We start from the raw sequence: 15,162 nt of genomic DNA, 5'->3' as shown, positions 1-15,162 counted from the left end.
TAAATGAAATGCTACCATAATGTCTGTGTGTCGGTGGTGTGGTCATACTGTGGTGGGCGGTGGTGGTGGTGGTGGATGCTCCCTCCGCCCGGAGTCTTTGGTCCAAAATTCTCCCACGACTGCTGATCGACCCTAGTGGTTGATCATATTGTTCCCTAGTACTGCTGCTCTTCATGATTTCCAATCCCGCGGTCACTGCAGTCGTTAGCTGCAGGCAACTGTCCCCAGTGTTAGTGGGATAATAACCTTTCATCTGCAGGTGGAAAAAAATACCTCATCGTGTCTGCCCAATGGAACGGCCAGCTACTCTGGTTCTGTGACTTCATCCGGGACTGAATAGTCTGGGCCACTGTTTCTCGGGTCCCCACAGGATCCACTTGCCACGATTCCAACCGATAGTGCTGCTGGCCTATAATTTGGTGATCGTCCCAAAGCTAAGGATTTGGTTTCCCCTGACCAGTAGCGACGGCCATGGGGAGAAGCCGAGGGTGTGGTCTCCAGAAGGATTCACGCCGAGATGTGAACTAATGTTGGCTATCACTAGCGCCAAGTACTGGATTCATCCACTTTACTAAAACAAGTTGTCACCTCGTGCTATTTCATTCGAGAATTCCTAGACCCGCCTCCCGCGTGGCCTTGCCCTCATCGTTACGACTGAACAATGGCATTTATCCACGTTAGTACATTTGCAAAATGGGAAAAGATAGCAATATCTCCTGCAGTCAAAACTCCGATCGACGCACAGAATCTTGCTGTAATATATGGCCGGGTCCCTAGCTGCAGTCGGACTCTGCCGCCTTGGTCCGCTGCTCTCAACAAGAACCTATATGGGTGACTTTTATTCGTCACCGAAGGACTGCCTATAGGCACCCATGCAGTTTGATGTTTGCAATCGATCACGTCCGACCTGCCTAGTATTTGCTAAATAACATCTAGCGGCATTCGAGAACATCTTGCACGCAAGCCGCGGTTACATTGGGCGGGTTCCGCGGTACCACACCTACGCGAGGGAGTTTTCCTCCGGTTGCCTCCTAGTGAGTTAAACCTAGTATGCCAAGAGCGAGCTTTCAACTCTATCATGCAGTTAGACAGTCATCCGTCCTTGGTACCGTCGGGGGCTCCCACCGGCACCGGCTTTCATTCAATGGCTCAAACTGAGGATCGACCAGATCCCGAACCCTTTGGGCATAGCATGGATTGTTTCACCTTTCATACAAATGAAGTGGGACGATAAATGAATAAGATTCGGCTATGCCATACGTATGTCAGAGGCTTTGTAACTTTAATTATCGACGGTCCCTGAGAACGTGGGCGAGGTTCGAGCATTAACAATCAAGACGTTGTCACTTGCGACGGTACGGAGGACTGCTGATCCTGCGGCCCGTTGCTGACCATCAAGGCTTCGGTGAGCATCGCTAACTTTGACCCAATCCGTGGAACTGCTGCTTCGCTGGCCAATCGTAATGTCATTTGGCAATCATTGCGTCAGGGTCAGTTCATTTCCTATAGTCGCTCCTATTATTTCCCACTGTGCCACGATCGACGGTATTTGCATTAGTCGGCAGATGGCCACATCTGGGCCCATGCACATCGAATTTGCGGTATCGTGAGCTCCGCCGTACCCGGAAGATGGCACGACCTTGATGGTCAGGATCACCACCGTCGAGACTCAGTCTGCGCTCGAGGATCCCAGAAATATGGACCAACTAAGGTTAAAAATCCGTCAGCCACCCTTGGCTGTGCTCATCTTTCACAAACCAGGTTCCTTTCTCCGCCAGAGGGGTTGATCGCCGACGCCATCCCGCGGGCGGTCATGCCTTGGATTCCGAGAATCCTCCGTCGACACTGCAATATTAACCATACGTTGTAAAGAGTATAGGATCTCACTTATAGCTCACATGCTCTGGGTTACCTTCGCATATGATGGATTCCAATCTTCTAGAAATGATTTCCCGCCGCACGAATCATATACTAGTGGCTTCGCCCTTGACCCTTCGGAGACTGTCCGTACAAGATCATCGCGGGCCACAACACACAATCAAATAGGTCTTCGCGATTTGGGTCTATGAAAACCGATTACTAACAAAGCCGATCTAATCTAGATTCTAACTATCTTAATTTCGGCGAAAAGGGTGTTCATCCTCAACCCAAAACAGTATCAGGAGGGGAACGAACGAAGAGCGCTCAAGCCACCAGAAAAGGGGTATGCGCTTATCTATGCTGTTCGGGGAAGTAGTATCCCAGAACCAAACTACGACTTCCCCGAGTGTCAGGCGACTCCACTATTTTCCGGAAGATCCTGGAGCCTGGCGGATTACTATGCGCCCTCACGTGCTCCATAGGACCCTATTCCAGCGGAATTGCTATTTCCATGCATCTGGAAGAACGATTCCACCCCTAAAATGGCAAGGAGCTGATGCTCGACCAAATCCCGTCTCCGAGCCATCGACACGTTCTTCGACTAATCAACCCTCCCACCAGTGAACGATGGGACAGTTTGATCAAATATGCCTCCATTACGTATGCCCATGTTCTACCGTTCCTTAAATTGTATCACGCTTCTCTTGTACGGTCTCAACCGTCTATTATCCTATCACCCGGAAACAAAAAAAAAAAAAAGCTTATTTACCAAGCCACAAAGCCATCCAAACGTCTCACTCATTGAATTCGGCCGCCATCGGACAATATCGGAAATAACCACTAAGACCATCCACAGAGGACAATAAGGTTGTGCCTTTAATGAACTGAACCACGGACCACCATACTCCGTGAGCAAGTAAATGGAGCTGACATGAGGGCTTCAGTGGAGAGAGAAAAGCTTTACCGTCCCAACAAGCCCACGGACCAACCGCACCGCTGCAACACAAGAGGTCTGAGAGCTGAACCACTGTTTCCCGGACCATGACCACGGATGAGATGAGATGAGGTTGGAGTTCTCCGCGGCCTAAACTCAGTATAATGACTTGAGTCTAAAGAATTAGTTGTAAGGTAACTACAAACTTTAAGCTGTTAGGAGACAGAACCGGGGATAGCCTCGGGTTTGTGCATGCGCATACCCGGTGATTGACCTCGGAAGAGGTCCGCGGGTGATATAATCGGATAATATGCGTCGTTCTCAGTACGTTGAGCTCGGGAACTGGCAGGGATTATGCGGTGATGGTTGAATTGGATATATTATCCTATAGTGCTCGATTAGTCGCTAATTGGTACATTCAATCAAGAGTGGTCCTAATAGTTATTTATAGATACCGGATATGGGAATGTGCATACCTCGTATATGAAATCAGGTAGTAATAGCATTTTTCACTCTTAGAAAGTATCTTCCGTGTTCTTTTGTCTTGTCTTGGCCCTACTACCACAGCTGGAAGGAAAAGAGGGGGAGATGATATAGACATGTATGTACCACTACAGCATACAGCTCCTTCCACAGACCCCTCTGAAAGACTCAAAATAACCAGAGAGAAGCAAGGAATAAATAACGCCAAGCAGAAAAGAGGGGAAACGATAGAAAACTTCCTATCGAACCTGAAGTATCCGCGTAAGGGACTGAATCAACCAAATGCCCCCGCAAGAACCAAAAGCAGCTATCGCAATCTAAACAGTACTACTAGCTCGGTTTCGTCCTATCCAGAAACCACTACTTGATTATTATCGACTCCGCCTGGTCATAGTCATCTTTTAGCTCAAGCAATCGCCGTCCCTAGTAAGGGTCGCTCGTGATAGCCCGGGACACCGAAGGGAGAAGCCCGGCTTCCAGGTCGATCTCTTCTTTTTAGGATTGACGTATCCACCTGACACAGCTGATATTGGAGGCCGGAAAGAGGAGGGCGCGGAGATTGGCGGTTTTTGTGAGGCAGATTCGACTTCATTTTCCAAGTGTGCGTAGTTTACTCGAAAAGTTGCTGAGGTTATTGAACGGGTTGGGGAAAGGAAGTTTAACTACTACTCTAGGCTACTTGGACTACGCTGAAGGCTGTGAGGTGGATACTTCCAGCCCATTTTGTGTTTTATATACCATGAGTAAGGTGGTCTTGTAGATGCTCAGTACAGATGATATCGAACCTAGTGATTCCTCAGAAGTTTAAGATGCTTGATGTTGATATGGAGGTGCCGGGTATTGCTGGCTGTTGAAGATATACGATGAAATATATCCACAAGCATTCGAGTTGACTCCAGTTGTCGGTGGAGACCATCAGCCGAATACCTGCGACTTTGATGGTCTGCGGTAGGGATCAATAGACGACATGATGAATATAATGACACATCCAGTCCTAGCGATTAGGCAGATACAATGAGAATCATTCCAGCGGGGGTTGCCACTCAGAAAGCACCGTCTTACACCCCTGTCATCTTGGAATACCATCGGATATCGCTGTGCGACTTCCCCAAGGATGCTTCCTATTAGAAATCCCCAGACGCGACTGCGACATTGGCTGTAAGACTCCAATCTGTAATCTATGTAGAACAGGCTGGTCTCCACCATGATCCCTACTACTCTATAGTCATGCACTATCACTACCTAGTAAATTTGCCTGTTCTAGTTATCCGTCTCTTACCGATGGGAGCATTCTTGGCAAGGCCGCCATGAAGACACTCATGTTTAGCACAGATGCGCGTTGTACACCCAGGCCAGTGCATGCTCTTCGGCTCGAACCAAATTCTTCAAGATCACTCTTACATTCAATACCGTAGATATTTAGTATATGTACTATTACCAGTAAAGAGTCAGTAGCAGTCTTGAAAGATCTGACCTTTCCCACTCGTCCTCTCACACACTGGCCATCAAGAAGTTCTGAAATATATATCCTCCTCCCTGCTTGCAATGACGAGACTCTACACCCTCTGTAAGCATAGGCTACTGTACAAAATTTGAGGAATAATATATTGCGCCAAAGCTTTGATTCGGGTCAATACAGAATGACTGAATATCAGTCGATAAGTGCATACTATTCTTCAGCTCTGTGTTCAAACTTCCCGGTGTCTCAAGACTACTAATCTAGTTCCTTTTCTTAAGAACAGTAACAAAAAACAGGATTAAAAGTATTGTGGAGAAATTATTAATTAACATATATTGAGAACATGTTCAACAATGTATATTTATTCTGACTATGAACTAGATATATTTCATCCGTGTGATGGACTAGATCGACCAAAGGGTCAAGAAGGTCTTCTTTTTCTTCTCTTATAACCAACCAGGCCATTTCTCTCTCCGTGTAGTGCTGTTGATATCTTATAGACCTGAGTTGCTGATGGTCAAGTGTATCTTATTATGGTTCGACTTTGATCGATATGCTTTGACATCTTCTGATTTAGCACGCAGCGCTCAAGGTTCTGAGGATACGTTGCGCCTACTATCTATGTTTTAAATTGCTGGGGGTTCATCTGGACCCATGCATATGTTTCATCATGTAGCATCATCCCTCAATGAGAGACGTGCGTGTCGAAGCCGGCAATTTGTATCATCTGTGAAAGTTCCTTATCTTGGCCACACCGATGATAGGTGACCGAACATATTTCATTCCCTCCAGATTAGCCTAACCACCTCTATCCCGATACATAGGCAAAGTAACTAGATGAAAGCAAGCGAACTTTCGGTCCAGATGTTCATAAGTGGTAGCTGATACTGTTGAGCAACCCTAGTCATGTAAAAAAAGCCTCTTATTACATAGAATTTCCTCTTCTGAACCCTTTCCTTATGGTTACTCAACGACTTGTCACGTATTCAAGATTAATCGCTTGTGATCAAGCTGAACCAGCTCTATGTCGGACTATGGTATATAGACCTGGCTCCCAAATCCCAGATGCCTCTGGTAATTCGGGTTCCTGGTATATATGTGCCTGTTGGCTGTTTTGAGTCATTTTTTCCGTCGTTTTTGCTGTTCACAAGCACTAATTGGAAGATTCAATAGAAGCCTGCCAATCCTCCTGCGGTAACCTATCACAAGTCTTAACGAATGGTGCAATTATATCTAAATACCCAACCCTCTAAGCCCTACCTTGGCAATGCATGGCCACCTTTGACCAGGCAGGGAAGCCTATCGGTATCACCACATCCTAAGATTCACTCCGTCCTAATCACCAGCTCCAGATGAATATCTATTCATAATACCATTCCCCCCACCCGTGCTGGAGACGAGGGAGAGCAGTTCTGCGGCTTCCATGCTGGGTGGGTGGGTTTCTGGTGTTGTCTATCACAAGGGAGATTCGGCCAGAGGGGATAGGCTAGTTGGCGTCGTTTGACTTTCTGGAGCGGTAGAATGTTATATATATATATATACCGTGGGGGGTTGAGTTTCAGGAACCATTCTTTCTCTGTTCTTTGTGTCGATGTCGATGAGGCTGGTTGTGCGGTCGAGGCTGTAGACTTCCTTAAGCTCTTCCCGGAGGATGTGGACTTTTCGTCCGTTCAGGGTAGGGGGGGTTATTAGGTGGATGCCCTTGATTCATGAGTTATTTTGCATAATACGGGGAATACCATAGAGAACATATTGTGAATATTTACCTTGGAACTTTTGACGGGATCAAGGGTTGTGTCGGCGTACAAAGACATTGTTTGAACAGTGTACTAGTAGGTCAGAGCTTCGATAAGATGTCGTTAGTTAGCAATACGAGGAATGAAAAGTACTACGATCAGGGCAGATAAGTCAATGCCAAATATACTCCAATATATCCCCGTTAGCTGGAAGGCGATGCGGGATGATTATATGACGCTGCTTTAGCCCCTGATCAGCAGAACGAAGCACCGCGATGCTAGCATCATGGCCAACATACAAAATCAGTTAGAGGATAAAACGCAGTATCAATATTTGAGAAAATGTGCCACAGTAACTTATCACACTACCTGGCATAAATTAAGATTCCACTGTATAGCCTATATAAGATTCCACCCATCTATGTTGTAGTGTCATGTCGTAAAGATCGTATGAGGTGCAATGAAACCTCGTCATCGTGGTCCCGGAATTGATTTGGGGACGGCAAGTCCTAGGCAGTTCTGATAATGCCTGGTAAGAGAGCGTCATAAATGTCGGACTCTGATGACCCAGTTACGGGTCAGAATAGAGTGCAGATAGGAGCGACTGGACAGCCGGTGTGGCCAGCTATTAAGGGTCTCGAGCGGAGTTGCTTCCGTAGAGCCCGAAGGAGATCACTTGAGATTAGAGTGTATGCAATAACACCTTATGTTAGGCTTCGTAGCCCAGGGCTTTCATTAAATCCTTGGCGCCTCGTGGACTCCCTCTGTTACTGACTTGCTACCACCTTCAGCACCCTTGACAGATCCGGTAGGCTCAGAGCTGTCTGATCTTACGGCGAGGTCCCGATCGAGCTGGGCCTTCTCCTCGTCGGTCGCATCAGTGACGTGAACAGCGACCTCTTCTCCAAAGTTCTTTGCGATTTCCTCGAGTGTCAATCGCGCAGTCTCGGGGAAGAAGTAATAGATCACTGCGAAAATGTAAGTGAGAGCGGGAAGTCTAACGGGCATGATAACCTACCTGGAATGAAAACAACGGACCAGCAGATGATAACTAGATAGTATTTCCAGCCAGCATTGTTGAAACCCATAGGGGCGGTCTGCAGTAAAATGAGGGTGGCTATGACCAGTTAGTTAATCACAAGACTCACAGGCGCCTTTGTAGGATATCTAACGTACCCGCAAATTGACCGAAAAGCGAGAACCCCATGCCAATTGGGCGGATCTCGGTCGGGAAAATCTCCGAGACGTAGAGATACATGGTAGTGTCGCAGAAGGTTCTGCAAGAAGTAAGTAGTTGTTCGATAGAACGATTGAATAAATGGCTGGTACTGACCCTTGGAATGCCAGGTAGAGGTAAATGAAGAAAATTCCAAACCCATTTCCAACCCTGTTCGTGGTGCCTGCATATTCAGCGGTCATAGCAGCCAAACATGAGGTGGAGATGACGATGCCAACAAAGCCAGTGATGTACATGCCACGACGTGAGTTGACCTTATCGTGAAGCCAGGCGCCAAGAGGATTGTATATAAGACCTGGCGATACTGTCAGCATATAACCCTTGAGCACAACCAAGTCCCCTTACCAGCTGTAGTTAGCCAAACAGCACTAAGAAGCAAAGGCATGCCCCCGGTCATTCCAAGGTTGGTGTATAGAATGACTGCGTAGTTGTTCTACTCAGGTCAGTATATTAGTACAAATTTGGCCTCTCTGAAACGTAGTACTCACAATGATCAATGGTCCGCCGAATTCAGCGCCCCATTGAGTAAGGAAGCCAATTGCCATTCGCTTTCTGTACGACTTCTTCCGTAGGACTGCGTTCCACACGTTACCATAAGTGGATAACCTCTCCGCCTCAAGGCGGATCTGCTCCGCCGTCTGGAAATATTCCTCTTTAGCAACCAGGTTGTCGGGATCATCTGGTGACTGGCGAAGCTTCTGCAGCACAATCTTAGCTTCCTCATGCTTCCCTTTGGAAATCAGCCATCGAGGGGAACGAGGAAGCCATGGTGATCCGAGAAGTAGCACTAGAGCTGGCAGGCACTGGAGACAAAGGGGAAACCTCCATCCGAAACTGCCCAATTCTCCTTCAGCGAAGTAGCATGCATAACCGACCCAGCCAGCAAGCATATAACCGAAAACCAGGAAGATCGCATGGTGGCCGACCAGCCAACCACGGCGGAAAGCACTCGACATCTCGGACAGATACATGGGACAAACTGTCACGAGGATACCGATTCCAAGACCGCACACAAATCGGCCGGCTTGGAACATTCTGAAAGGCCGTTAGGAGATCGTCTCGAGAAGAAGGAACAATGACGCAATACATACTTGAGAGAGTTCGCGCCTCCCTGAAGCGCCCCTCCAAACATCGAAAAGAAAGCACCCAACTGAATATTGACTTTTCGACCAAAGTAATCGCAAGACCACATTATGAATAATGTGCCAACAGCACCCCCAGCACTGAAAACGCCATTGGCGGTGGAAATGGCTGGGGTCGTAATGGTAGCATATCCCGGTTCACCCTCTTGTGGAAGGTTGAAGTAGGTATACCACCCGGGTTGACCGATCGTACTGGAGATGATTGAGGAGCAATAGCCATAGGTCTACACAGGGGCCAATTAGAATGCATAGCATTACCAGGCAGGAATCCAGTGAGGTAACGCTTACCATTGAACCGACAGCGACGAAAATAGCGACCAGTTTGTTATAAGTGCTGGTCTGGGACCCGAACGTACCCATGATGGACAGGTCGTTTCTCCCTTGCAGGGATTTGCACTGGGCCGAGTTCGAAGTGTTTCAAGGAGCAGAACAAATATGACAGAACAAATGCGACACAGAATTGACAGGTCAATTCAAATGGCCAGAGACTGTTCACTTGACTGACCCCGTACGGACAAATTTTGGCGTCCCTCGAGGAGCTCCAAGGGGGAAGAAGAAATCTTGTCGAGAAAGAGCTGCGAGCTACTGTGAACTAGCCTCGCAGAGGATCAACACACCAGCTTCGAGACTGAAATTTTCGACAACCACTCAGTAGCCAATATAACGATCGGAGAACAGCTTTTGCAAGCACCCACTCCTTTATTGCATTAGTCTCCAAAACCTAGTACTCCGGCGGAAAGCTGCAAGGCCGCTATCAGTACTAGCAAGGCGCATGGCATGGTGTACATTGGCGAGGGTGGACCGTGGAGAATGTTTCGGGTCCACCTCTGTCAAAATCGCGACCCCGAGAGGTACAATTTCTGGATTAGGTATTAACTGCATAGCGAGTCCGGCACTAAACCCTGACATGGTGTGTGGGACATTTTCCTCGTCGCCTCGTGTCTGTTGATAGTCAAGTGGTTGTCAGGATTCGAGGCGTCAGCGGCAGAAAGCCACTAAACTGTGTTGGGGAAGCCCATCGCCCGTGACTTTTTTGTTTCGTTTCCCAAATAATTAATTCATTCTTGTTTCTGAAATCTCCTCCACCTTCCCCATCATCACCCATTCTATGACTACAATTATGGGACGATTTCTTCGGACCGTCGGCACCCATGCCATCAGTCCAATTGGGCAAACGACTCGAAAAACGATTATTTACCTAGTCAAATGTCCTACACAGCCTGGACCTATCGAGTACTACTACTAGTTCCGACCAATTGATACGGAAGGAGGCCAGTTGCTGATTGCCGCAGCGATTGGCATGATCCCTTGCCTCGCGATTCGCCCATTCAGATGCACGCCTACGCAAATCCCATACGGTTTGGTTGCCCTTAAAACTTGGTATGACCAGGTTTAAATCCACTCGCCCTATTGGCAAATCCTGCCCAGACGCTGGATTATCATTTCCTTCTACGAAATTCAGTGCGCGTCTGTGCTCCCTTTAACGAACTCACACACGTTCCAAGGCCCATTTGCTCCACTTGATGCCTGCACGTTGCAAAGTCCGTCGGCCGTCTTGTGCCATACCGTTAGCTGGGTCTGTGGCCCCGAGTGTTTTACTCGAAGCTGTAGCCTGCTACCCCTCAGACGGCGCCGTCCCACCACGATGTTTGCGCCCCTCCAAAGTCTTTAGACTCAATGGTTTGGTGGACAGGTGGGTGTCGGATGCACGCGTTAAGCTTAGGAAAGCTTGCAGCAAATTTAAATCTTGACAACCCTACCGCATAACAGCTGACCGGCTACATGTAAAACCGACTTTTCACGCTATTCTTATTATTTTCTTGCGTGTTTTGAAATATACCTTGCCGCGTGCATCTGATCTCCCCTTTCCAAGTAGACTGGATCGCCGTTAAAATCATGGGCAGCATTTCCCCCTTCGATGTCCCTTTCGACGAACTTCCCAACCCCAAACAAGTGTGGGTGGGAAAGCCTGGTAGTTATGAAGAAGGGCTTGGGAAGCTAGCCATCCTGACCCCCGAAGTGGTGGCTAAAGCCGCTTCGACGGAAATCAAGACTGGTCGGAGAGTTACGATGGGATGGGATTTAACAAAGTTGAACTATCCTAACCTAAACCGTCAGCCATGTCAGCACAAGATTGTCCCCCTTCTGGGCGGAGTGGCCTATGATGATATCTACACAATGAATCCTCGTGGGTTTCCCATGTACCTGAAGCGTGGTATCGGTCACATCTAATAGATCGAGCATCCAGAACAAAGTAGTCAGTGGGATGGACTGCGACACTTCTCTCAAACTGTCCCTGGCCAGACCGAGCGTGTGTTCTACGGCGGTGTGACAGCCGAGGAGATCAATGACCGTAGCAACGATCGGATTGGTATGCAACACTGGGCGCGGGAAGGTATTGCAGGTATGGATCTTCCCATTTATCCTTGGTGACCTCTCCTGTATCTCTCCGAGAGTATGAATCTCATTCCGTGGTCATAGGTCGCGGGGTCTTGATTGACTACGCCGCATGGGCTGAGAGGAAGGGAATCACGTACAGCACCTTTTCCACTCATCAGGTGCGACTATCAGACATCCTGGAAATTGCGAAGGAATGCAACATCACTTTCCAGAAGGGCGATATCCTGTTTGTTCGGGTTGGAGTAACCCGGGAATGGGACACCGTGATGACGGATGAGCAAAAGAAGCAATACTCTAACAACCCGAGCCCGGAACATGCTGGAGTCGAAGCCACCACAGATATGCTCCGGTGGCTTTGGGACTCGGGATTTGCAGCGATTGCCAGCGACACTATTAGCTGGGAGGTACGAAAGTTCTTGCAGGGCCCATGTTTGGAGACCGTTGGCACTAATAACGTTGTGACAGGTCTACCCGCCCCAGTCTGATGTGTTCCTGCATGAGTATGTACTCGCAGGATGGGGAATGCCAATCGGTAAGTTCAAAATCTGAGCGGCTCGGCGAGGCCGTTTATGGATCTACTCTAATTCATGTGACAGGCGAGCTCTTTGACCTTGAAGCATTGGCACGCACCTGCCAGGATCTCCAACGCTGGAGCTTCTTTGTGGCATCGGTCCCGTTGAACATGCCCGGTGGCGTGTCGTCGCCACCGAACATCATGGCTATCTTCTAGATGCATCACCTCTGCTGAGATCGGGTCGAGGTGCCGCAAAAGTACCATCTGCAACCATCCTGGATCGTGCATTTCTAGCGCATCTTCGTACGGAGAATTAATAGCACGTAGTATAGCCACGACGACCAATAACGAAAAGGAACAGAATAGAGGGAAATCACCAATGTTCAACGGTCCGCGGGAACAGGGAAATCAATAATAGCCTTGCTACATCTTTCTCGTAGTGCTTTCCCACTGGCCCAAGTCCTACCTAGTATAGTATCCTTCACGAGAATATTTGTCAGATGCGTTGACGCCAGACAATTGAGAGTGCAGCCTCCCCATGGTTACCGGAAGCACATCCACCCCACCCCACACCTGTAGTGAAGGATGTCAGGGGCGTTAATTTTGCTGAAACCAGACAGGTCGAGTCACTTCAAGCTCCGGGTTACTCTGACTAATGCGGCTGGGCAGGGTATCAGATGGTCGAGCTGCAGACGGAGATTTCCCGAAAATTAATCTCGGACTGTCATGTCATTCCCATGCTTGTCCCATGCTGCTAAGACAACGAGCGTCGGTTAATCGGGACTGTGACCAAGTCGCTCGGGACAAGACCAGAATCCTTCGCCCGTCCCTCAGGGAGAATCCATTTGGTAGGGCCCCCTCGACATATCATTACTGGGTAGGGCTTAGTTGTGAAGGGTCACAGCCGATTAGCGCCTCCACTTCGGGCGGGAAGTGGATTCCGCTACGGTTCCAAAGAACCTAAACGCCGGTAGTGAATGGAGCGTTTTAGGTAACAATTGACTCCTGACGCTTGCGACACGGGCCCCGAGAAAGTTCCGACCGGCGTCGTGATCCATCTTCAATATTCGCTCACAGTCCCGCCTCTGCCTTTCACCACCCCCACCCCCGATTCGTTCATTTGGCTCTGGGAAAAGCTGGCAAGCTACGTAACAGTTCTCTGCCATGCAGTCTTGGCCCTCTCGATGCCAGGTTCGACCTCCTCTTAGACTTGGATACGCTGACTGATAAAAACAACGACCGGCAGTCAGGACGCTCAAGTCCACCAGGTCGGCCCTATGGTACTGAAATCTATGGAGGGTTCGTTACGAAAATTCTATTCTGGATTGGATCTGCATTCCTTGGCCGCATCTTCTCGTGCCAATCATACAGCGAGATCATGCAAAGCATCAGTCGATCCATACCACCCTGTGTGGCAATTGCCATGTCATTTTAACGGCCATCACTTTTGCTTTTTCAGTCTGAAAACTGCGACGGTCTCTTGACACTATTAGGTGCACTAGTTCCTCTCTTCGAGCCCTTTCCTTCAGGGGCAAATCATAGGCTGGGGTCCCTAATCGTAGGCAATACGGTTTAATACATATCTTCAGTTCAATGTAGATTTGATCTGTCCAAGCGTTTACGGAGTGCTCTCCTGTCCCCTCTCGTACTAGGACCCTAGCTCCTATTTCTTTAATACCCTGGCTTAATCTCAGGCTTAAACCCTGTCTGGTCAGTTGCACTCACTGCAGAAAGCGATCCATGGTGCCCGTCACCCAAGATGGCTCTTGGACAGCTCTTTGAACGAGACGATGCCACATCTATTGACAGGACAGTGCAAAAATGGAACACAGCCACTCAGTCACTATGCATCGCTGCAATGACCCTGTTCTTCCTATTGCGTGCATACACCCGGGTCTTCCTCCTCAATGGCTTTAACAAAGAAGACTGTAAGAAATATCCTTGACAGGAGAGTGATTTGCATGCTAACTCAACACAGGGACCTGCTTAGGTGCTTGGGTAAGTCCTTCACTCTCTATAGCTCATCATCTGTGCTAAAGTCATGCGTGACAACAGCTCCTAGGAGTCTGCTACTCCGTCATTGCGCTCATCAGTAAGTAGTCCGTCATTCAGATTTGTGGCCGTCTAACCGCCGGCAGTGGGCGCACATGGAGGGGGTCTACACATCGACGATGTATCCCCCGCGGACCAGATTATCTTCCAAAAAGTAATTCACAACCCTCCCTGAAATACTACACCTCCTGACCTATCCAGACCGTCTACGTTACCATGGTCATGTACGGACCAACCGCATACCTGACCAAAGTCTCGCTCCTATGGATCATGACCCGAGTGTTCAGCCCATTCCGCAAAGCCGTGACCTTCATCTACATCTTCCTTGGCATCATGCTGGCGTACTACATTCCCGCCGTGATCGTCAAGATCCGAATCTGCGACCCGATCTCCAAATTCTGGTCACCAGAGATTCCGGGCTCATGCCTCGATCAGCGTGCCATCATCATGGCCGACGCAGTCGTCAGCGTGGTCAGCGACCTGATCATCCTCCTTGTTCCGCTCCCGTTAACCCTGGGTCTGCAACTCCCAACGAAGAAGAAGATGCGAGTCATGGGTATTCTCGGCGCAGGGGGTCTCGCCGTTGCATCGAGTATCATCCGACTCATATTGATCGTTTACACGGGTCAGTCGAAGGATGGCACCATGGCGTTCATGCGGATCAACATGTTCGGGTAGGCACCCATCTCTCCCAAACCCGCATATCCTGACACTAACGAATCTCGACCACCCAGAAATGCCGAAATCGCCATCGGCGTCATCTGCGCCTGTCTCCCTGCCCTTTCTGCGATCCTCTCCCGCGTCTACCACGAATACTCCAACAGCAACAAGGCCACCGGCGGGACCTCGGGCCACGAGCTCAGCAAGATGAAAAACCAAAGCCGCAGCATGAAGACCGACAAAAGCCGCAGCCGCATGAGCTATCTGGAGACGACGACCTCCGACCAGGACGTTCTGATGCATAATGCTCAAAGCGAGCCGAAGGTTGAAACCACCGTGCACGGAGATCGGAATTACTATGGAGGAGCGAACCCCGGTGGATCGCTCGCCATCTTCAAGACGGTCGATGTTGAGACTTCCGTGTCGAGGCGGGAGTGAGGGCTTTCCCTTGTCTGGATTATGAGGATGAAAAAGTTGTGAGCGTATTGGGCGTATCTGGGTTGGCTACTTTTGTTAGAGATTCGATGGCCGGGTCTTCGTGGGCCCTTTACGATGTTTACTATAATGATTTGGTATATGTACTATATCTCCTTAATTTAATGATCTTGGATACCCATTGATGTTGTTTGGTGTTTTTGGAGGTGTATGAGAAAGTAGCCCTACTACAAGCGACCGCTAATACAAT

The 15,162-nt window shown here is 48.8% G+C and overlaps 3 protein-coding genes across 3 annotated transcripts; 2 read left to right on the top strand and 1 right to left on the bottom strand.

The window, feature by feature from the left end:
• Positions 1-7,207: 7,207 nt before the first annotated feature.
• On the bottom strand, positions 7,208-9,211 carry ABOM_006207 (putative MFS sugar transporter; the record flags this gene model as incomplete). Its single annotated transcript, XM_022533336.1, has 8 exons — positions 7,208-7,440; positions 7,491-7,589; positions 7,649-7,749; positions 7,806-8,004; positions 8,055-8,142; positions 8,198-8,744; positions 8,801-9,075; positions 9,140-9,211. 8 exons carry the CDS (start codon positions 9,209-9,211, stop codon positions 7,208-7,210), a joined length of 1,614 nt encoding a protein of 537 aa, XP_022388541.1.
• Positions 9,212-10,729: 1,518 nt separating this feature from the next.
• ABOM_006206 (uncharacterized protein) lies at positions 10,730-11,981 on the top strand (the record flags this gene model as incomplete). The annotated part of the gene is made up of 5 exons (XM_022533335.1): positions 10,730-11,039; positions 11,100-11,255; positions 11,333-11,655; positions 11,717-11,783; positions 11,848-11,981. Coding segments are annotated over 5 exons (990 nt in total), but the record flags the coding sequence as incomplete, so codon positions are not given.
• Positions 11,982-13,524: 1,543 nt separating this feature from the next.
• On the top strand, positions 13,525-14,915 carry ABOM_006205 (putative integral membrane protein; the record flags this gene model as incomplete). The annotated part of the gene is made up of 6 exons (XM_022533334.1): positions 13,525-13,693; positions 13,744-13,763; positions 13,821-13,857; positions 13,904-13,971; positions 14,019-14,491; positions 14,552-14,915. 6 exons carry the CDS (start codon positions 13,525-13,527, stop codon positions 14,913-14,915), a joined length of 1,131 nt encoding a protein of 376 aa, XP_022388543.1.
• Positions 14,916-15,162: the final 247 nt, after the last annotated feature.

Source organism: Aspergillus bombycis (genome assembly GCF_001792695.1).
Source record: "Aspergillus bombycis strain NRRL26010 chromosome Unknown contig00050, whole genome shotgun sequence".
Classification (NCBI taxonomy): Eukaryota; Fungi; Ascomycota; class Eurotiomycetes; order Eurotiales; family Aspergillaceae; genus Aspergillus; species Aspergillus bombycis.
Note: the sequence above shows the minus strand (reverse complement) of the source record. Positions and strands in the feature narration are given on the sequence as shown.